This window comes from Catharus ustulatus, chromosome W, assembly GCF_009819885.2.
Source record: "Catharus ustulatus isolate bCatUst1 chromosome W, bCatUst1.pri.v2, whole genome shotgun sequence".
Taxonomy (NCBI): domain Eukaryota; kingdom Metazoa; phylum Chordata; class Aves; order Passeriformes; family Turdidae; genus Catharus; species Catharus ustulatus.
Window position 1 is genome coordinate 6,109,815 of NC_046261.2, and position 23,167 is coordinate 6,132,981.

The 23,167-nt window shown below is 45.5% G+C and overlaps 1 protein-coding gene across 1 annotated transcript in view; it reads left to right on the forward strand.

The window, feature by feature from the left end:
* The window catches only part of LOC117005037 (zinc finger protein 462-like), a 145,416-nt gene extending 126,839 nt beyond the window's left edge, over positions 1-18,577 (forward strand). Inside the window, exons 13-14 of the mRNA XM_042780136.1 lie at positions 16,646-16,760; positions 18,376-18,577. Of these exons, the coding sequence (XP_042636070.1) occupies positions 16,646-16,760; positions 18,376-18,577 (317 nt within the window). The remainder of the gene's footprint in view (positions 1-16,645; positions 16,761-18,375) is intronic.
* Positions 18,578-23,167: the final 4,590 nt, after the last annotated feature.

Consider the following 23,167-nt stretch of genomic DNA (forward strand, 5'->3'; position numbering starts at 1 on the left):
TTTTGGGGTTTGGCATATTGCTTCCTTGCAGGCTTGCCTCAAGGTCCTTTGTCCAGCACTCACTTCATAGCCCAGGTAAATAACTGTTTGTTTCACCATCTGGGCTTTCTTTTGGGATACCCGATACCCCTGCAGGCCCAAAAGCTTAGGAGGTTTACCGTCCAATTCCACACAATGACTCCTGGGTTCGAGATGGCTATTAAGAGGTCATCCACGTACTGAAGTAGTTGTCCTTCTCCTGGTGGGGTTCCCAAGACTCCAAATCCTTTACCAGTAGTTCTCCAAATACTGATCGGGGAACTTCTTGAACTCCTGGGGTAGTACATACCATGTGAGCTCAGTTTTACATCTAGTTTTGGGATTCTCCCATTCAAATGCAAAAATTTTCTGGCTAGCTTCATGGAGAGGGAGGCAAAAGAAAGCATCCTTCAAATCTAACAGTAAACTAGGTTAATTAAGGTGTCAGATAAGTTAACAAAATGTCAGTTATTTTATTAACATCTCTTAAATCTTGTACTAACCTGATTGAATTCCATTTCTGTCTTCCCTTTTCAAGGGATATTGTTCAACCCTTACCAATTGTTTTCTTTCTTTAAGCCAGATTTGTGTTGGTAGAGCATTCTTTGCTCTCCCTGGTATATTAGAAGCTCACACTCTAAGGAACACCTGATTCATATTTTCTTAATAATTTTTCTTTATTTTCAGCTTCAATTTCTTTGGTTATTAACCTTAGGCTTAACAATTTTACATATTGTTGATCTTTTACCTCCAAACTAATTTCCCCATCTTTAAATACTATTTTTGCTTCCAGTTGCTCCAGCAGATCCCTGCCCAAAAGTGCTGCTGGAGCTTTAGGTATATACAAAAATCGATGAATTCTCTACTGTTTCTTCAATTTATACTTTAGTGGTTTGTAAAAATATGCTTTTTCAAACTGACCAGTAGCCCCCTTTATTATAACATAACTATTTATTATAGGTATCTTTAATTTAACATCAAATATGTTGCTTTTGTGTTTACTATAAATTCAATTTTTAGGTATGCTTGACATATATTTATTAAACTTACAATTTTCAACAAACTGCACAACAAAACACAACTCACAGGTTAAAGTCACAGCTCTTTCTTGGACTGGGAGGTTCCTTTAGCTTGGGATCATTCTCTGAACTTTCTATTCTTTGACATATAATTATACCAGCAAAGAGAAAAGGAAAGAAATTAAAACACCCAACAAAAAAGGGGTTAACATGAAAAACCAGTGAACCAACTCACTTAAAATAACTCTTTTAAAACTCAGGTCACTGACGAAGACAAATGGTTTTTTTTTCAACACAAATTGGCAATCGTTTTTGTTTCAAAATGTTCACTACACACACTGCACAACTAAAGAGAAACTCTTTTTATTCACCTCTAAGCAAACTCACATCACAACCAAAAACTCTCAAACACTTTATTTACAAAACATCCATGAAATAACAAAGCAAATTTTTTTTTTTCCTTTCCTTTAAATTGCTCATTACAGGTTGCTAGTAAACCCAATCTTTCTCGTTATAACTTGGGTTAAATTATCATAAAGCTACACCAAGAATCTATCAAATTTTGGCCAAGACACAGTTTCTCTGCAGTGGCAGGGGGAGGGCCAGCAGCTTTGGACTCATGTCGTTGCTTCACCCCTCTGCACTTAGAAACTAACTCTTTACACCAACAATTCTAAAAACCTCACAAATAACTAGCTATATTTTTCACAGTTAGAACAAACAGCCAAAATTAAAACTTTTCAAGGTTGAGTAGAAACAGAGACGTTGTCTATGCAAAAACTTGGATCACCCCACCAATGTCTGTTGCTGGGATTACACTGGACTATGTTGGGCATAATTTTTAGACTGTCTCGCACTGCTCACTTCTTTTAAACACAAAACAAACAGCTTAATCACACACAACTGCTACTCTTACTCAATAATACGCTGTCCACAATTTTGCTGCTTACACACACACAGTCAAATTACACACACACAGCTTAGCTCATGCAATTCACATAATGCAACTGCTCCAAATTCCTCCACTTTTTAGGTGTCTACTACTCAGGTGTAAATTTCAAAATTCTTTCACAACTTACACATACAAAACTTTTGCCAACACACTCTCAAAACCACACAAAATAAAACACATACAGCACGCCACTAACTCACAGTTGAAGCACACAAAGCTCACTAAAACAGGTTGCACACTCACACACACACACACACATTCGGTGCGCACAAACTGTGAGCGCTGCATTCTGCAAACCAAAAATGCAGTCATCACACTCCAATGCCCGCAACCAGTGCCTCAAGCTGGAAATCACCACCGCGCTACCTTTAAACAAACAAAACTTATTACAGCTACCTAAGCTCCACCGACCCACTGCCGCACGAGTTCTACCTCTGACAACTGCCACTGGTCTGCCACTACACCCCCACTACGGGGCACAAGTTCCAGCCTCACCTGGAACACAAACCAGTTCGAACTCTGCGGAAACTTACAAACAAATCCACTTCAGGTCTTTCCACTATGCGCATGATGTCTTGCAGTGTCTTATGAGTTTGGTTCTCTTAAAGGTACCTATCTTTAATTTTTAAACATACCTTTTTGTCCGTGTCTCCGGCTGTTCTAGTTCTGTTCTCCGGGGTACTAGCGAGGAAAAGAAGCCCTCCTCCTAGGAAGATCCCAGGTGGGCGCCCTAGAGGGGTCCTGAACCCCGCTGGCCCCTCGACCAGAGAGAAGTGTCCCACCAGAGTCGCCAACTGATTTACCAAAATATGAGTGTTGGTCTAGTACCGATACTCAACTGTGACGGACAAAAGACTCTCTAAGAATTTAAAGTTAGAAAGGGTATGTTTATTCAGCGCTGGGCAGCAGTGTGGGGTAGTCCCCTAATACGCACTGTGAAATTACAGGTGGTCACAGAGTCTATTTATTACGCACTGTGAAATTACAGGTGGTTACAGAGTCTCTTTATTGACAAAAGGTTCCAACAAATACATATTCATAATACCAGCCCTTCCCATCCCCTGTTTCCTATGGTAATTAGCTTGAATGGCTATTAAGCATGCATGGTTGGCTTCTTGAATTAAGTCTGGGGTCGTTTTTGTGGGGAGGGGTCTTAAAAGGTGGAAGTAAGGTGAGTCTTCCTTGCCCTGACCTTTTCTATTAATGACAATACAAATGACTTTTGGGGCAACTCCAGTTTTGCAATGAATGAGTTTCTGGTTGCAATTGTTCGTGTTCTTTGGACCTAACTACTAGTTTCATCCTTTCCCATTGCAAGCACAGCTGAACAAACATAAATTGACAGGCAATCAATTATTTAAGTTTCAGGTAACTATCTCAAGCCCAGTTTCTTTTAACTAAAATCCTAATTTCTTTAAGATTAGTGTTTCACTTATGATTCCCAGCTGCAAGGTCACTTTGAGCAAAATTATTCCCTCTTCGACAAATCTTCTAGTTTTAACCCTTTCATCCCAGCAATGTCATTAATGAAAATATTAAATAACACTGGTCCCAATACAGACCCCTGAGGGACACCACTTGTCACAGATGTCCATCAGGACTCTGAGCCATGGACCACGACCCTCTGAATGCGACCGTCCAACCAATTCCTTATCCACCTAACAGTCCGCTCATCGAATCCATCTGTCTCCAGTTTAGAGAGAAGGATGTTGTCGGGGACCATGTCAAAGGCTTCACTGAAGTCCAGATAAATTACATCTGTAGCTCTTCCCTTGTCCACTGATGTAGTCACTCCATCATGGAAGACCACTAGGTTGGTCAGGCAGGACTTTTCCTTGGTGAAGCCATGCTGGTTGTCCTGAATGACCTCCCTGAACTCCATGTGCCCTAGCACAGCTTCGAAGAGGATCTGTTCCATGATCTTCCCAGGCACAGAGGTGAGGCTGACAAGTCAGTAGTTCCCAGGGTCCTCCTTTCTACTCTTTTTAAAGATGGGTACAATGTTTCCCTTTTCCCAGTCACCTGGGACTCCACCTGACTGCCATGATTTTTTGAATATCATGGAGGGTGGCTTTGCAACTACATTGGCCAATTCCCTCAGGACTCTGGGATGCATCTCATTGGGTCCCATAGACTTATGTACATTCAGGTTCCTCAGGTGGTCATGAACCTGATCTTTAATTACAGTGGGAGGGGCTTTGCTCCCTTAGTCCCCATCCTGCTGTCTACCCACTTGAGAGGTGTGGGAAGAGAGGTTGCCAGGTTGCCACTGAAGCAAAAAAGTTGTCAAGTACCTAATTTATTCTTGCCAGTTTGCCAGCGTTGTTTATTGGGGGGTGGGGGGGGGGGGTGGGGGTGCATACACATTCTTTGACCTTCCTTTTCTGGTTAACATACCTGTAGAAGCCCTTCCTGTTATTCTTTGTGTCCCTTGCCACGTTCAGTTCCAGCTTCATCTTGGCCTTCCTCACCCCATCCCCACACAACTGTCACTTGAAAAGTAGCAATTTCTTCAAACCATTAGTGTTTGAGTAGTCCGTCAGCACCCCAGGAAAGCTCAGACCATTGTGCGTGACTAGTCTGTCAGCATCCTGTTATGGAGATTCTTCACTGAGCCGTCCACTGGATCAGATGGTGGTTTGACTGACTTTAGGGTCGCATGCCAACAGAGAGATCCTCTCCTGGGTCTCCACACCTTTAATAGAGTATATGACCCACTGTTCGCAACTGCTAGCGCCCTTGAAGGACTCAGATTAGCAGTTTACTGAATAACACTCTTTAATAATAAAATTTTGACAGGTTAAGGTTTAAGGTTATTCAAAGCAACATAATAACAGACTCTAATCTCCAAAGAAAGTTGACTTGAGATAATCATTCAGCATGCGCAGAGAACAGTTCTTACCCAATAGGACTTTCTATAGGGGAGAAGACAGGTTCGGCCTGTCAACTGATCCCAGAAGTTACAATGGAGTTTTCCCTAACTTCTCCCCATTCCTAACTCACTTTTATACTATTTCTTTATTTTTAGGTGGAGCTTGAGCGACTTTATTCATACATCTTACTCAGTGAGGGGTGGTCATACCTTGGGGACAGGTAACATCAGTACAGTATCTGAGATAATCTTGGGATGGAGACATGCATCAGTCCAAGGACAGTGATTTCGCCATGGTTGCTGATTCATCAGCAAGATATCTTCCTTTGGTTTTCAGCTACTGTGCATCTTATCAACTAAAAAGTACCACTGAGTTCTCTCCTCTGCAAGGGTTTCAACAGAGCCTGGACGCAGGGTGTCCACTCTGCTCCACCCTCCATTTAGTCCCCCTTAGATTGTATTGTGTGTAGGAGGTCAGGCATGCTGACCACATTCTATCCAGGGAAGTAGCAACCACATTCCCCCCTATAATTTCCATGCTGTTAAAACTGCATCTATAACTTTCTACTTTTCTTTAATTTTACCCCCAGCCTTCTTCCCACAACAACTGAACTTCATCTCTATACTCTTCCCAGGTCACCTGTCCTAGCTTCAACTATCTATGCATTTGCTTCTTTCTTGTTAGTTTGGCCAGCGGGTCCTGACTCAACCATGCTAGTCTATTGCCTTCCTTGCTCGATTTCTTGCTCATGGGTTTTGCTAGCTCTTGCACTCTATGGAAGGCTTTGTGCCAGCTCTGTTTCACTCCCTTGTCCCCGAGGGCACTCTCCCAGGGGATCCCACTGACAATCTCCCTTGAAGAGCTGGAAGTCTGCCTTTCTGAAGTTCAGGGTCCTGACTTCATTCCTTGCCTGACCCATGTGCCTCAGGACTGCCAACTCAACCAATGCATGATCACTGCAGCCCATGCTGCTTCCACTCTTGATGTCCCCAATTAGTTCACTGACGTTGGTGACTATCAGATCCAGTTTTGCATTCCTTCTGGTAGGGCTGTCTACGGTCCATGCAATTATTTTTAAAGCCTTAATTTATTACAAAACATTTCATCTTTTGTTAAAGTTGGCTCTTTTCACATGGGGGTTAGGTCTCAGAAATGCTGTCCCCTCAGCTACCGGTGACTTTGGATGTAAAGCTAGGTGCTCAAAACTTTTGCAAATGAGATCCTAAATGTTTTGTATAAATTATTAGGATCAGATGAAACACCTGTGCAGTTGAGATACCATCCTTTCAGTGATACTCTCTTATTCATGAGACTTCATGTTGAGGGGACGACAATTTCTTATGAGTATTAGATGCTAAGTGTACCAAGTCTCCATTTCCTAAGATTTCCATCACTGATTTGAAAATTACATATTGACTATCTTTTGGTTTTGCTCTGACGCTATTTCCACAGTAAACTGTCTGTGCTAGTTTTGACATAAAATCCCACAATCTCTTCAGTTGTTCAAATACAGGGAACATTAAAACATCTCTGCAAACAGATATAACAGACTGTAGTGGTTTGATGCTGGCCAAATGCCAGGCACGCATCAAAGCCACTCACTCATTCACTCACTCACTCCCCTCTGCAGCTGGATAGAGGAGAGAAAATTTAATGAAAGGTTCATGGGTTGAGATAAGAACCAGGAGAGATTGCTCATCAAATACCATCATGGGTGGCAAAACAGGCTCTAATTAGAGATATGAATTCAGTTTATTACTAACAAAATCAGAGTAGGATAATGAGAAGTAGAATAAAATCTTTAAAACACCTTCCCCCCACCCCTCACTCCTTCCCAGCTCTCCCTCCTACCCTGGCGGCGCAAGGAGACAGGGAATGAGGGTTATGGTCAGTTCATCACTCGTGGATTCTCCCGTTGCTCAGGGAGAGAAGTCATTCCCCTGCTGCACTGAAGGGTCCCTCTCACAGGAGACAGTTCTCTGTGAACTTCTCCAATGTGAGTCCATCCCACGGGCAAACAGTTGTCCCCAGACTGCTGCAGCATGGGTCACTCTTCCATGGGGTGCAATCCTTCAAGGACAGGTGTGCATTTATTGCTCCCATGATACAAAATTCCGCAGGGATTCTTCCTTTTTCCAAATGAGGCAGACATACAGGACTTCTAGTTGCTTTAGAAAGTGCGGTTTATTTTTCTTATCTTCTACAGAAAACGTGAGTTCTTCTGTCATGGCTAAAAGTCACAAGACTTATGGTTACAAGGTCTTTTAAGGATTTATTAACCAATAAAATACTGTCAACAGAGATATTTATGTTATTAAACCAATACTAAGAAACTTCATCTAATTACAGTGTGACCATTCTTAGCCAATCCTGTTCTGACACACAGACATATTTTAATACTTCTTGTCACCTTTGCATCTACGTTTATTCTTTCTATATCTTAAACTCTATAGCTAAACTTTTCTCTACTTAACTTGTCTCTACTTTAAGCGTTAAATTTACATTCTTGCCTCTAGCACCTAAGCTTAGAAGCTTTTCTCAAGGCCTCAGGTTGAATCCTGTGTTCTTTTCTAAACTTTGATTTACAGGCCAAATGATCTGAGAGTTCCTTGCATTTCGAATTCCAACAGACAGGCTACTCCAACATGGGAGTAGGACCCCTTTAGATGCATGAACAGGCAACCTAGAACAGAGGCTAGATAGTGTTAAAGGAATAAAGTAGGTACAGTAATTTCACGAATACAAGCCGCACCAATTTGACTAAGATTTTGCTCCTAAACCGGAAATGCGGCTAATAATCAGGAGCGGCTAATACAACCTCAGAAGTGCCTGCCAGAGTGCTGAGCCGAGCAGCTGCAAAGTCGGCATTTTGCGATTGTTACAAATCGCTACTTTGTTGCACCGCGGGTGGAGCCTGGCTCCCTGTAGGCAGCACGGGGGGCGGGGAGAGAGGCGGGAGAGCTCTCTTTCCTCCTCTGCCACAGCCCAGGGGAGAGACGGGGGGGGGGCCCGGCGCCGCCATTGCTGCAACTCGGGGAGGAGAGGGGGAACCCGGGCCGCCCCTACCGCGGCCCGGGGAGGAGAGGGGGGACCCGGGCCGCCCCTACCGCGGCCCGGGGAGGAGAGGGGGGACCCGGGCCGCCCCTACCGCGGCCCGGGGAGGGGGGGGAAGCCGGCGCCGCCATTGCTGCGGCCCGGGGAGGGGGGGGGGAAGCCGGCGCCGCCATTGCTGCGGCCCGGGGAGGGGGGGGGAAGCCGGCGCCACCATTGCTGCGGCCCAGGGGGGGGGGGGAAGCGCGCGCCGCCATTGCTGTGGCCCGGGGAGCCGACGGGAGCCCCGCGCAGCCATTGCTGCGGCTCGGGGAGCCGACGGGGTGCTTTGTCCCCGCCCGCCGCCGCCGCGGAAGGAGCGGGGAAACTCCGTCCCTGCCCGCCGCCGGCGCCACGGGCGCGGGAAAGCTCCGTCCCCGCCCGCCGCCGCTGCCGTAGGAGCAGGGGAAGCTCCGTCCCTGCCTGCCACCGCAGGGCAGCGCCGACCCGGGGTGACCGAGCCCAGGGGCAGCGGCGGCCGGCCCCGAGCTGCAGCACCGTGCTGGACCACCTGGCCCCGTCAGCGGCCCCTAGCGGGCCGAGCCTGCACAGCCTTAGCTCAGCCAGTAAACCCCGCCCTCCCGCCGTTCTGTTAATAATTGCACGCGGGTCCTCGCTGCGAACGACAGAGCGGCTTATATTCGTGTGCGGCTTATCTATGGACAAAAACCAAAATATTTGCCAACACCCAGAGATGCGGCTTATAGTCAGTGCGGCTTGTATTCGTGAATTTACTGTATTTATTAAAAAGGCCTTCAAAGGATACACCTTGGGCAGTGCAAGAGCCCAACCATGGCTCCACCCAAGATGGACACTCTGTCATGAGTTTTTCCCAAGCAACAATAGTGTACCCCTCTGAAGCCGCAGAGCAAGAGAGCTAGCAATTGCCTCCTGCCCTCCTTTTACCTGGGCCCAGCCAACCCTTTGTTTTCTCAAGTACCCATAAGTACCAGCAACTCATGGGGAAAATTCTATAGGTAAGAAGGAACAAGCAAAAAGAAACCTAACCCTCAAGAGAGGACCACTGTCCCACCACTTAACATAGACCCAGTCTCCATGTTGGAAGGGATGTGCAGGTGTGTCCAGTGCTATGGGTCTGGATAGTACGATTTAATTCTGGAACTTCTGCAAAGTGGAACCTAAAGTTATTAGATATCTCTGTAAAACAAGTTTCCCCTTCATGTGAATTTCACCTGGAATATGTGGAATCTGATATGACCTGTCATACAATATTTCATAGGGACTGATGCTATCCCTCCACCTTGGTTGTGTGTGAATTCTCAGTAAAGCTATAGGCAAGGCTTGAACCTATGTAATGGATGTTTCCCGACAAATTTTGCTAATTTGTGTTTTAAGGGTTCCATTCATATGTTCAACTTTACCACTCACTTGGGGTCTATAAGATGTATACTGATCCCAAGTAATTGCCAAAATCTGGCTAACTTTTTTAACCACTGTTGCAACAAAGTGTGATCCTCTATCTGATGACATCCCCAAGGGAACCCTGAACCTCGGAATTATATGATTGAGCAAAACTTTCACCACCTCCTTGGTTGTGTTAGTGCGACAGGGTTAAGCTTCCAGCCATCCACTGAAGGTGTCAGCTAATACCAGTATGCATCAGTATCCCTCTTTGCGTGGTAACTCTGCAAAATCGATTTGCCAGTGATCTCCAGGAAGATCTCCTGCCTTTGTCACTCCTAACACAACACTTTTCCTCATATGAGGGTTGTTTTTACAGCAGATTTCACACTTGCTCACTACTGATTGCACGATGTCAGTCATTCCCTTTCCTATTACTACCTTTTTTAGATGTTTCAAAAGGTTTTCAACCCTGAAATGTGTGGTTTCATGTTCTCTCTGAGCTAGCTCCCAAAGGATTGGGGTGAGACTACAACCTGATGCGCTGGTGTAACAGCCCATCCACTTTCTGTGATCTCAGTTTTAAGGAACTTAATTAGTTTGTGGTCCCAAAGCCACATTCAGTCTCTCATATGTAAAGAGTTGAAAAGGTTTAGTTAGGTCTGGCAGTCCCAGTGCTGGAGTTGACATTAGAGAGCATTTCAGCTGTTTAAAAGTTGCTCTAGTGTTTTCAGTCGATACGATAATTCCTTTTCCGACTGCTTTTAATGCTCTATATAGGGGTTTTACCAGCAGTCCATAATTTGCTATCCACAAACAACACCAACCTACCACTCCCAGGAAAGCTTGCATCTCTCTTATGGTATGGGGCTCTGGGAGTTGACAGATGACTTCTTTCCATTCTTTGCTGAGCTGTCGGTGTCCACGGAAGTTCTCAAGCCCCAAGTAAACTACTGCTTCTTTAGCAATCTGTGCTTTGTCTTTAGAAACTCTGTATCCACTCAGTCCCAAGAAGTTTAATAACCTTACAGTAAATCATATACAGTCATCTCTGGTTCTAGCCACAATCAGGATGTCATCCACATATTGAAGAATAACTCCTTCCGGCTCCTGTCTTTTTCAGTCTTCTAATTCCTTTTCTAGCTGGTTTCCAAACATTGTTGGGCTATTCTTGAAACCTTGGGGTAAAACTGTCCAAGTAAATTGACTTTTCCCCCCTGTCTCGGGATTTTCCCACTCCAAAGCAAAAAGTTCTTGGTTGTTTTTGTGCACAGGAATGCAGAAAAAGGCATCCTTCAGGTCTACAACAGTAAACCACCAACATTTGTTTGTCCATGTGGTCAAAAGGGTGTAGGGATTGGCTACCACCAGGTGTATGTCCTCTGTAATTTTGTTAATTGTTCTTAAATCTTGTGCTAATTGATAATTCTTATTATCTGCTAATATGGCAGTGTTGCATTTGGACTCACACTGCACCAATAATCCATGTTGGAGGAATTTTTCAATTATGGATACCAATCCCTTACGGTTCTCTAATATCAAAGGGTATTGTTTTTGCCTTACCTGGTTTGAGTGCAATGTTCACCGGTTCTGCCCATTTGGATCTTCCTGGGATATCACTGGTCCACACTATTGGATTGACCACATTTTCCACTTCAGTGGGGATTTCATCACATTTTTCCTATATAAAAAGTGCAGCAACTTGGACAAATTTAGATTCAGGAATTACAACTCATACACCCTTCCCCTTTTAAAATTTAATTTCTGCTTCCAATTTCTCTAACAAATCCCTCTCCAGCAATGGTTTAGGGGAGTTAGGCATATAGAGGAATTGATGAGTTACCCAGTGCTTCCCCAGTTTGAATTTTAAAGGTTGGAAGAAAGGCTGTTTTTCGCTTACCCTGTCACCCCAACAACATGTACAGTATCTTGACCCAGTTTCCCTTCTAAGGTATTTAACACAGAATATGCTGCTTCAGTATCTACCAAAAATTTGATGGCATCTTTCCCCAGCTTAGCTATAACCGAAGGCTCTTCTGGGGGAGAAGCCTTTGCTCCCCATCAGTCTGATCATGAGCTTTGTTCTACTGGGAGTTGGGGAAATGGGGATTTTTCTTTCAACACTGGACAGTTGTCCTGGTTTGTGGCAAATGTGGGAGAAAACCTCCAAAGGACCCCCCCCCAGGAAGCAAACCCAAGTGACCCCTCCTCCAACTGGTTCGGGAAGGAATTTCCTCAGAGAGAAGTATAAAATATCTGTTTATTCAAAAGGCAAAGCACTGCCCACCACAAAAAAAATGAACAATACCGAACAACAAAACCTCTCGCTGCTCTGAAAAGATGACAAATTCAGAAAGTCTTTCTCCTGTGGGTGGTAGCTCAGCTCAGTCTGTTATCAGTCCCTCTGGCACTGTAAAATGCCACTGCCCAGGCCAGGCCCCAGTGGGCCGCAGGTGCAAGCTCCTGGTGCTCCCCTGTGTCCCCAGTCCAGAGCAAGTTCAAATAATTCCAGGAAAAAAGGAAAAAACTGTCCGGGGAACTTGTCTGCTTCAGTTAGTCAAAAACTAACTAAAAGCAAAGGAGCATTCTCTCCCTCTGTCCATCACAGTGACACAGCCCAGGAGACAAAGCAATGAAACTCCTATCTCTATGTTTTGAAAACAACCACCTCAGACATTCCACCGCTTCTCCTTTCCTCCCTTCACTCTCAAATCCAGCCTTAAAGGTACAAAACTTATTTCTGGGCTAAACAGACGAATGGGGATACAATTCAACATCACAAAGTCACCCCAGGACAGCAGTCATTCTTCCAATGTCCTCATTTTTTTACAATAGCCACACTGATCTTTGTCCTTAGGGGAAGTTTTCTTGGGTGGTTTTTCCTGAGTTGCCTTCTTACTAGCTTGGGTTCTAATTCTTTTATTTGGGTCCCTATCTCAAAATACCTTCCAGGCCACTTCTAGGAATTTATCTATGTCTCAAACTCCGTTTAGCTTTTGCAACTTTCTTCTTATATCATTTGTAACTTGACCCATAAACAAGAGAACTAGATGTGCTTTCCCTTCAGATGATTCAGGATCTAGATCTGTGTATTTGATGGCATTTTCTCTTAACCTATTTAAAAAATCAGTGGGTGATTCATCAAAAATTTGCTTTACTTTGGCAACCTTTGACCAATTTATAGCTTTAGCAACACCATGCTTTAACCTGTACACCACAAGATTTTGATATCGTTTTAACCTCGCCATATGTTCAGTTTAACTTGGGTCCCATCCAGGATTTTCTAATGGGAATATTTCCAAAACTGTGCCTTGGATCAACCCATTAGCTATACTTGCCTCTACTGACGTTGTAATAGCTTTGTTAACCATTCATCTCTCAGTGGGATTAAGTAATGTGTCTAACATAGAGTTCAAATCAACCCAGTCAGGGTTTTGTGTGTAAATTGCCCTTTCTACTAATTTTGTCACCTTATCTAGATTTTCCTTATATTTTCCCACAGTAGTTTTCCACTGTTCTACCACAATATGGGAGTATGGAACCTTTATATATATTGACTCCTGGTTGAAGACTGCTTGCCATAATGGGGCCTACCGAACCTGTTATTTTCCTTTTTCCTTTTTTTTTGACCTAGTACGTTTGGCTATTGGGCTGCATTCCTTTATGGCCTTTCTTCCTGTCTTTCCCTTCTTTCACCTGCTCAGGGCAGCTGTGATCTCATCTTCCTCTTCGGAAGAGCTACTTGAGCAAGAGCTGTCTGACTCAGTTGAGTCTGCTGTGGTAGATCTGCTTCGACCAATCCTGGTATGAGAAATCACCAATCACGACTTACACAGTTGTGGGAACCAGGCTGGGGACCTGCTTGATTTGATGATGTCATCATCTCCTGAGGCAGTTCCGTGGCGCGCAGTGTTGATCTAGAAACTCATGGGCCTGAGAGAGGGACAGGCACCACTCCCTCCATGGGAGGTGGGAGAAACACGTTTTATTGTTTTGGTAAAATTTAAAAGGTTTAATAAAAAGATAATAGGAGACACACATAAAGCAAAGTGTTAAAACGACCAGGTGCTTGGCAAGTTGCCAAGAGCATATGGTTTCTTCGGGAACGCTTTTTTAAATACGTTTTACAATACATTAACTTGTTGCATATTTATAGTTCTTTATGCATAGTCTAACTTTTTTTGAGAATTATTTAGTATGACTACTTTTTGGGTTTGCTTTTTCAGAGGATGCGTGGTTTTTGGCTTGTGGTTTTAATTTTTTTTTTATTACCTTTTAATTTGGGTGGTGGTCTCAGCCTTTTGCAGTCGGTGAGTGTTGATAATTGTTGTGTTAGCTGCAGAGTTTTCATCACACGTTCACGGGCTGTTATTTCAACTAAGCGGGTAGTTTAAGCATACTATTTTTAAAAAACGTATGTTTAAATTTTGTTATTAAAAACACCTATATTTATACAGAAAAGATATTTTAACATTATACATATAGCATTTATTCTAATAGTTGCAAAAAACCAACAATATGTCATTCACTTATAACAGGAGGGACCCTCTCCACTCTTTTGGTAGAAGGCTCTGCCCCCCGGTTCCACCTCTAGGGATGGTGCCGTTGGCTGCACACGCTGACTGGCCCCTCCCCCCGTGCCCCCAGGAGCGAGCAGGGATCGGGGGGAGAAGTTTAGCTGGAGCGGATGTCCATGGTTGCTAAAGCCCTCCTCCCTCCTCCTTCACTGACTGGGATCCGCCAGATCCACGTTCGCGCCCCCCCCCCACCGCTGCCCTCCCCCTCATTGCTGTGGTGTCAGTGGCAGCGGCACTGCCGTCGCGACCAGTGGGGTAGAGGGGCCAGGTCCGCGCGAGACCAGTGGGTGTGCAGGAACTGCGGCTGGGTCTGGCCCAGATCTTGAGGCAGGGGCGATGAGGTCTAACTCTGCCTCCTCCTTGTTTTCACACCCGCTGTTCAATATAGGCCGTTCTTTTTTATATTTCCTCTCTTTTTTTCCGTAAAAACAATATATGTTGTTCTTTTTTAGGTGCTTAGGAGCTTTGTTGACATGATAAAAGCATAAAAAGCCTTGCATGCTCTAATTCTTCAAAATACCTAGCTTCACGTATGTGAGATATCAAGTTTGATATTAATTTTTTATCTAAGCTACCAAATTCAGTCCATGTCTCATTGTAATCTAATTCATAAGTTGGCCACACTTTTTCTGAGAATCTAATAAATTTGGATTTAAAAGCAATGACTCTTCACCTGTTAGCTCGTGCCAGTTTTTCAATACTAACCCTAAGGGAGTATCTCTCGGAATATGACTATTATTCTCACAGGAGAATACATACTCCATTTCTTTACACTTATGATTAAGAAAATCCACAGAAATCAAAATAACCAGAGAGAGAGGGAGAACATGAACAAGTAAGATACGGGTTTAGAACTCAAGACCTTGGGAGCAGCAGCACAGGAGCCAATCCACTGTGCAATGACTGGTCCCAGGCCAATGCTCACCACTGCAGGGCTAAAACTCCACTCTTTCAGAGGGCGTCCTGTCCTACCACTAGTGGATGAGACAGAGAGTGACAAACGTAAAAGCAACTCTGTCTGGACCCACTAGGATTCTTCCTCTCTAAACAAAACGATAAGAGATCTCTTAACACCTAATTCAGGTGCTAAAACAAACAAAATACCACCTTTATTCAATTACTCACATGCCTCTATGCTAGATCAGAGGATTCATGGGCTCTGATACCTTCTGGACTGCAGCTGGGACCCTCTGGGACTGCCAGGGAGAGTGGGGGGACACGAGCTAAGTGTTCCTCTGGTCCAGGGGTTTTCCAGATTCCTTGCCGTCCTGGAAGAGTCACCGAAAATTGATGCCTAAAGAGGCAACCTAGAACAGAGGCTAGATAGTGTTAAAGGAATAAAGTAGGTATTTATTAAAAAGGCCGTCAAAGGATACACCTTGGACAGTGCAAGAGCCCAACCATGGCTCCACCCAAGATGGACACTCTGTCATGAGTTTTCACACTTTTATAAGTTTTGGTCCATTTGCATATTGGAGTTAATTGTCCAATTACGGCTTTAGGTTATGAAGTCCCATCCTCCCAGATTGCTCTCCTCAATCTGCTGTTGTTTATACTTTTTGTGCTCAAAGCTGAAACGGTGTCCTTGGTTCTCAGGTTGGAAAAGGATTGTTTTGTCTAACTAAACTGTGAAGAGAGCTTGCTAACACTTTATATGAAGTTCAGAGTTATATACTAATGCAATACAGAATCTGGAAAGTATGAAAGCTAAAACTTAAGGCATCACTTTCTCACTGGGTCTCCCATAGGGTCACAGCCTCCTCTCAGGCATCCACCTGGCTCTGGTGTGAGGCTCCTCCATGGGCTGCAGGTGGATCTCTGCATCCCCATGGATTTCTATGGGCTACAGGGGCACAGCTCCTTCACCATGGTCTTCACCATAGGCTGCAGGGGAATCTCAACTCTGGGGCCTGGAGCACCTCCTCCCCCTCCTTCTTTGCTGACCTTGGTGTCTGCAGAGTTGTTCTTTCATGTGTTCTTACCCTGCTCTCCTCTGGCAGCAATTACAACTGGGCAACAACTTTTTGGTTTTCTTTTTTCTTAAATATGTTATCACAGAGGTGTTACCACCCTTTCTAATTGTTCCAGCCTTGGCCAGTGGCACATCCATCTTTGGAGCCACCAGGGATTGGCTCTGCTGGATACTAAGGAAGCTTCTAGCAGCTTTCCACAGAAGCCACCCCTCTAGCCCGTGTTCCCCCTCCCCTAAACCAGGCTATGCAAAACCAATACAAATTTTCTCTCCTCTATCCAGCTGCAGAAGGGAGCAAGTGAAAAGCTTTGGTGGGTGCCTGGGATCCAGTCCATGCCAAACCACTACACAGACTTAAGATGGAGGATGAGATTTTTCAGCTGCAGTGTGCATGATGGCTCTGTAGCTTCTTGAAATCTCGGTCACTTTTGGAGAACCGCAGTTCACTTTTTGGTATGAATACGATACCTTGGTTGTTCATGTAGGTATCTAAGTGGGAAGCACCAAATTATTTTGAAAGTTCCATTCCCCACGCCAACCCCCATTTCCATATTGTACTTAACTGACCTTTTCTCATAGTGGTGGTTATAGAGTTTTCACACCTTGCTTTTTTAGGATAGGGAGGACATTTCAGAAATACCTACTTTTTAAAAGGAAATTCTTTTGCTGCTTTGGGATATTTTTCCTCCCTAAAGGGCAACAGGGAAGATCAGAGTATAATCATAAAGGTCCCTTCTTGCCCTGATGCTCATCAAGGTGCAGATAATTTTCTTCTCTCACAGAGTCCATGATGTATGCTGACAGTGGAGCTCTAGAGAAGCGTTTTCCATGTGAGTTCTGTGGCCGATCGTTTACAGAGGGCTCTGAGTGGGAACGACATGTGCTGAGGCATGGCATGTAAGTTGGTTTGCAGACTCCTTTGCATAACAGCCAAATGTAACAGTAGATTTTTGTGTTTCTCCCCACCCATTCCTCCCTCCCCCTCCCACAAATAAAACATAATGTAAACAAACACAGGCATATGACAGATTATTCTAACAAGGGAAGAATTCTGTATAACAAAAACATTGTTGGATGCAGTTATCAGATGTCATTGCTCAACCGGATGCTTCTGTCCATCCTGTTTAACCCAGGAACCCAGAAATCCAAGGTAGCTGTTGTTTTTAAACCTGTACCTGAATATCTCCATATGTCCAAATACCGTTCCCGTTTCAGGTCTAGCTCAGACCTCAAACTGAAAGAAACTTTTATCTACAGATAAAGGGCCAAGAGTTTCTGGAACACAGATTGTTCCACAAACTCCCTCTGTTTGGGAGTTAAAACCTGGTGTTATCAAATCCAACTGTAGTACATAAATGTTGTTTACTATGATCCTAAAGCTTAAACTTCATTTCAAGGTGAATGTCAGTTCAGTTTGTTGGTCCAAAATTAGCATTACTTGAGTCTATTGCTGATGTTTGCTTGCCAGTAGAGCAACATGGAAATAGCAGCAAATTATATGGAAATTTGGGGTTCTTTTGGCTTTTTCTCTTCCTTATTATTTATCTTTAGTATGCTTGCAACTAAGCTTGGAGTTCCAGTGCAAAGAATTATGCACAGAGAAGTGTTAAGGGCTTCAAGTAAAGGAAAATCTCAATAAGTGTGCTCTCTCCCCAAAAAGCACATGGTGAAGTTAATAGCAAAGATCTTTTCCTTTCTTAGAATCATAGAAATGTTTGGGTTGGGAAGAATTTCTTCCTAATATCTAAATCTACCTTCTTTCAGTTTAAAGCCATTCCCCTTGTCCTGTCACTCCAGGCCCCTGTCCAAAGTCCCTGTCCAAATTCCCTCTCCAGCTCTCTTGGAGCCCCTTTAGGCACTGGAAAGGGCTCTAAGGTCTCCCTGGAGCCTTATCTTCTTCAGGGTGAACACCTCCAGCTCTCCCAGCCTGTCTCCAGAGCAGAGGGGCTCTAGCCCTCGGAGCACCCTTGTGGCCTTGCCTGCACTCACTCTAGCAGCTCCACATCCTTCCTGTGCTGGGGACCCAAGAGCTGCATGCAGCATTGCAGGTGGGATTTCACCCGAGTGGGGCAGAATCATCTCCCTCAACCTGCTGGTCACGCTGTTTTTGATGCAGCCCAGGACACGGTTGGCTCATAAATGTCAGTCCATGTTGTGAAATAATAGGCAGCTCCGGAACATTAAATTTCCTTCTCTTGAAAAAGATCTGTTCAATAGAACAGATGTCTTTGCTGACTAGAGTTTCTTTAAAGAGGATTGAGTAATCCTCAACCAGGATTATTGGCATGTGGAAGACGTTTGAATTCAATATTGTAACTAGGCTGTGGAGGGATAAAGGGTAAGAGAAAGTATTATTTCTTGTTCAGTTAAATAAAAGTACTTGAAATGTTGCCAGTTTCAATAAGATTTATCGGTTTACCAACCGTTTAGGAGAAGTACTCTCCCTATTTCCTTGTATCCAAAGCATGTTTGGATTGTAAAGGTTTCAATTTTCTGCTGCTTGAATTTTCAGGGCTCTGTATGAAAGTAAGCAAGGGACCAGAGAGGACAGCAAACTGAAGGAGAACACAGAAAAGACTGTTAATACGCTGACAGTAGAAGAAAAGGAAAACACTGAGAAAATGGTGGACTTGTCCCACAACAATGAAACTACAGTCTGTGGTGTAGCTGCTGACAAACTTCTCCAAGAGACCTCAGAGGCCAAAAATGAATAAAAATTGGGTGTGATTTTGATCAACTTACTTGAACAGTGGTGAATGGAAAGGGATGGGCAGGTGAGGTGGGAAGAAGGAAGAAACAAATCTACTTTTAGAAATGAATGATCTATTTTCAAAGCACTGGTACCTATGTGAGTGTGTGTATATTAAAACTATTTAAATGTTGGAATAAGTGGTTCCATTATATCACTGCATCTTTTCTTCTAGATTATAACAATGGGAAATTACATTCATATTGGACTAATGAAACAACTCCCTGTGTCTCTAAGTTACACAATGCACTTTGCAGTAGACTTGTATTGTTTGCAAACAGAATGAGCATGGCTGGGAGGTGATGTACAGTAATTTCACGAATACAAGCCGCACCAATTTGACCAAAAGTTTGGTGGAAACCCGGAAGTGCGGTTAATATTCGAGGGCGGTTAATACATGAACAATATTCTAAAAGCTGCCAACACGGAAGTGAGAGCCCGCGGTAGCCCCAAGCCAAGCTGGAGCCCGGCCGGCCCCGGCTGAGGTGGGAAAGCCTGGCAGAGGCGGGGCCAGCAGTGTGGGGGGCGGGCGGCAGAGCCTGGGCCAGCAGGGCGGGGGAGCCTGGGAGAACTGGGGCTAGCAGTGCAGGGGAGCATGGCAGAAGCAGGAAGCCCGGTGGGTGGGGCTGCCTGGCAGCGGGGGAAGCCCAGCAGAATCGGGGCCAGCAGCATGGGGGAGCCCGGCGGTGCGGGGGCCTGCAGTGCTGGCCAGGGCGAGTAAACGCGGCGGCGGTGCAGACGGGAGGGGGCGGCCGGCAAGCCTGGCGGCGGCCGCCCCGCCGGCAGAGCCTGGCAGCGGCGGTAGCCCTGCCGGCCGGTCGAGCAAACATGGCGCGTGGCGGCTGGTGTGCCTGGCAGCGGCGGCGGTGGCTGGCCTGCCGGCAGGACGAGCAAACGCGGCAGCGGGGCGGTGCTGACGGGAGAGGGGGGCCAGCGAGCCCGGCGGCGGCGGTAGCCCTCCGGCCGGGCGAGCAAACGCGGCAGCGGGGAAGCCGGCGTGCCTGGCAGCGGCGGCGGCGGCTGGCCCGCTGGCAGGGCGAGCAAACGCGGCAGTGGGGAAGCCGGCGTGCCTGGCAGCGGCGGCGGCGGCTGGCCCGCCGGCAGGGCAAGTAAACGCGGCAGCGAGGCGGCCGGCGTGCCTGGCAGCGGCGGCGGTGGCTGGCCCGCCGGCAGGGCGAGTAAACGCAGCAGCGGGGCGGCCGGCGTGCCTGGCAGCGGCGGTGGCGGCTGGCCCGCCGACAGGGTGAGCAAACGCGGCAGCGAGGCGGTGCTGGCGGGAGAGGGGGGCCAGTGAGCCCGACGGCGGCTGCAGCACCACCCGGCCGGCCCCGTCGGCAACCATGAGCGGGCCGAGCCTTCCTGGCCCCGCCCCGAGCCAGTAAACCCCGCTATGCCGCGATCCTGTTACTAATTGGCCAATTTGTGAAAGCTGCGCACGGATTCTTGCTACGAACGAAAGTGCGGCTAATATTCGGGGTGCGGCTTATCTATTGACAAAGACAGCAACATTGTCGAGGCACCGGAAGTGCGGCTTATACTCCGTGCGCCTTGTATTCTGTGTTTAGCAATTTTTTTAAAAAATAAGGGGTATTTTTGGGGGTTTTTTGTTGTTTTTTTTTTAACTAAAGAACCAAAATAACTGCCCAGCTCTGCAGCTTATGGGCCAAACACACCAGTTCTCATAATTTTCCTGTCAGATTTCAAATGAGCATCTATTGGTCTTGCAGCAATACTTCTTGTCAAGATTGGTGTCATCTTTTCTCCCCCACTCCCCTGCCCCAGTCTGTGGGGTGGGTAGGCGGGTGTGCTTTTTTTTTTTTGGGTATAGTGGGAGAGAATGATGTCAGTTCTTGCGTCTTTTTGCAAGCGGAAGTGAAATAGTTGCATTAAGTCTGGAGAGGTGATGGGAGTTGCTAATTTTTCCCTTTCTTCACTTTAAGCATGAGGGGTACAGTACAGAATGAATAGGGATCTACATGCCCCGTGGCTGGTCCTGCACTTTTCCTTTGGTATAAATCCTACTCAACACAACAGTGATTTTTCCTGAATAAGGAATACAGGATCTAACACCCATGGTATGTTCTGATTTTTAACAGCGAATTTCTTTCCAAAAAGTCAGAAATACTTGATTAAAACCTAGTTATAGAAATGCATGTGTCTTTGTCTTGGGGATTTTTAGTTTAGTTGGGGGCGGGGAATAAAGAAGCTGCTGACGAAATGTTGCCCCAGAGAGCTTCAAATAAATTTGATGGGAAATATTGCATTCGTTGAATTAGTGCTACTTGAGAAGCATAGTGTTTTGCTTTTAAAGATTTGCCAGTTGTGGGTTTGCAGGATTTTTTCATTTTGTTTGGGGGTGGTTACCTTTTTTGGAGGAGGGAGGGAGCATTATTTAGACAACACACTGGAGGGAAAAGTACAAATTTTGTGCCTGTATTTGTTTCTTAATTTGCCTAATTTAAATGTCTTTAAAAAGCTTCACACCTGGAATGAGTGTTTGTAATAGTTACCAAAAATGGAAAAAAAAATAAATAAAAGAAACAATTGTGACATGCTTTTATCACTACTTTATTTTTCAAATAACATGTAAATATTGTAATGGATTGGATTTTGTTTTGCTAACTTGTTAATAAAAACATGGGACCATTATCCTTTTAACAAGCCTAGAAAATCGTCTTTTTTCCCTTTTCCTAAAAATATATACCTGAGATATTGTGGACACACATTTTAGTTGCAATGCTATGTTGACTGTACTGGTATAGAATTGAAAGTAATTTTTTTTCATTGTTTAATTTATACAAAGTAATTTTTCAGTTTGGCAGAAGGAAATAAATAGCAAAATGCTAACCTGTTGGCTTTTATCACTTGGTATTTCCTGAGTTTTTAATTAATGATTTCTGATGGGGAACAGGAGGGGAATGCTGAAATGTTGTGCTGAAAGGTTTGGGGGAGGGGGCGGGTGGCAGGTGGTGTGTATTGAAAAGAAAATTATTACAGTAATTTCATGATTACACGTCGCACTGACTATAAGTCGCATCTCTGGGTGTCTGTTGTAACCCAATACCCTACTGCTTTAAGAATGGTATATCCCTTTAACCCTGTAACCCCTACAAGACCAACGGACTGACCCCTGCGATGGGATTGGCCTGAAGCCAAGGCTGACCCCTCCCCTTTCCTGACCCAGAGAAAAACCCTGAGCCCACGTGTGGGCTCTCTCTTTATCCCCATCTCTCGCTCTGACCACATGGAAGCCTAAGAATAAAGCAGAATACCAACCCTGGGATAAGAGCCTTTAATATCTTATGTTCTACATGAAACAGCATCCCAGGCCAGCTCTGCAAGGTAATTGGGGAGCAGGCAGGCAATAGGGTGCAGTTTCAGGTGTCGGCAACATTTCATTCTTTGTCCATACATAAACCGCACCTGATTATAAGTCGCTCTGTCGTTCACAGCGAGGACCCGCGTGCAACAAAGTTGCCAAGTAGTAACAGAATCGCGGGATCGCAGGGTTTACTGGCTCGACTCATGCCATGCGGGCTCGGCCTGCTCGGGGCTGCTGACGGGGCTGGGTGGCCCAGTTCGGCGCTGCCACTCGGTGGGGCTACTTGTGGCCTGCCGCTGCTGCCACCGGGCTTGCTCTCCCCGACCCGGTGCTGTCCCACGGTTGCAGGCAGGGGCGGAACCTGCCTGCTCCTGCGGTGGCAACAGCAGGCGGGGGCGGGAGCCCCCCGCTTTCCCCCCAGGCCGTGGGGATGGCAGCACGGAGCCCCCCGCCTCTCCCCATGCCACGGGGATGGAAGCACAGAGCCCCCACCTCTCCCCCACGCTGCGCTTCCTGAAGAAGGGAGCCCCCCACCTCCCTCCTCCCCCCGCGCTACCAACACGGGGCCCACCTGCACCCGCCGCGCAACACAGTAATCAATTTGTAACAATCGCGAAATACTGGGTTTTACTGGCAGGTACTCGGCTCGGCACCTCGACTGCACTTCTGGGGTTGGAAATTTCAGAAAATTTTTCACATATTAGCCGCTCCTGAGTGTAAGTCGCATTTCCGGGGTGGAAGCAAAATTTTAGTCAAAATGGTGCGGCTTATAATCTTGAAATTACTGTAGAAACTCTAAAGGCATATGGAAGGAGAGAGCATCTGTTCCATTAGGGGTATCTGGTCAAGGACCTTTTCAATGCAAAAAGGAATAATAAGACAAGGAGGAAGTCATAAGCAAGAACATACAGGGACACAAACCTGACAGACATCATAAGGGAGGCAACGAGGAGAACAAAACACGATCAGTCACACTAAGTGATAAGCCTTATTCCCTTAACATCAACTCATAGGGCAAGTGTTCCACCTCCCTGACCAGTTTGGGAACGTCAACTGAACTTGCTCCAGTTTAGCAACATCTTCCTTGTATTGGGTGAGGGAGGCAAAACTGAATGTGGTCTAACAAGTGCTGAGTAGATGGGGATAATCACTTCCCTCAGTCTACTGGCTATGCTTCTCTTGGTATGGACCAGGATTTTGTTAACCTGGGCATACTGCTGACCCATGTTTAAC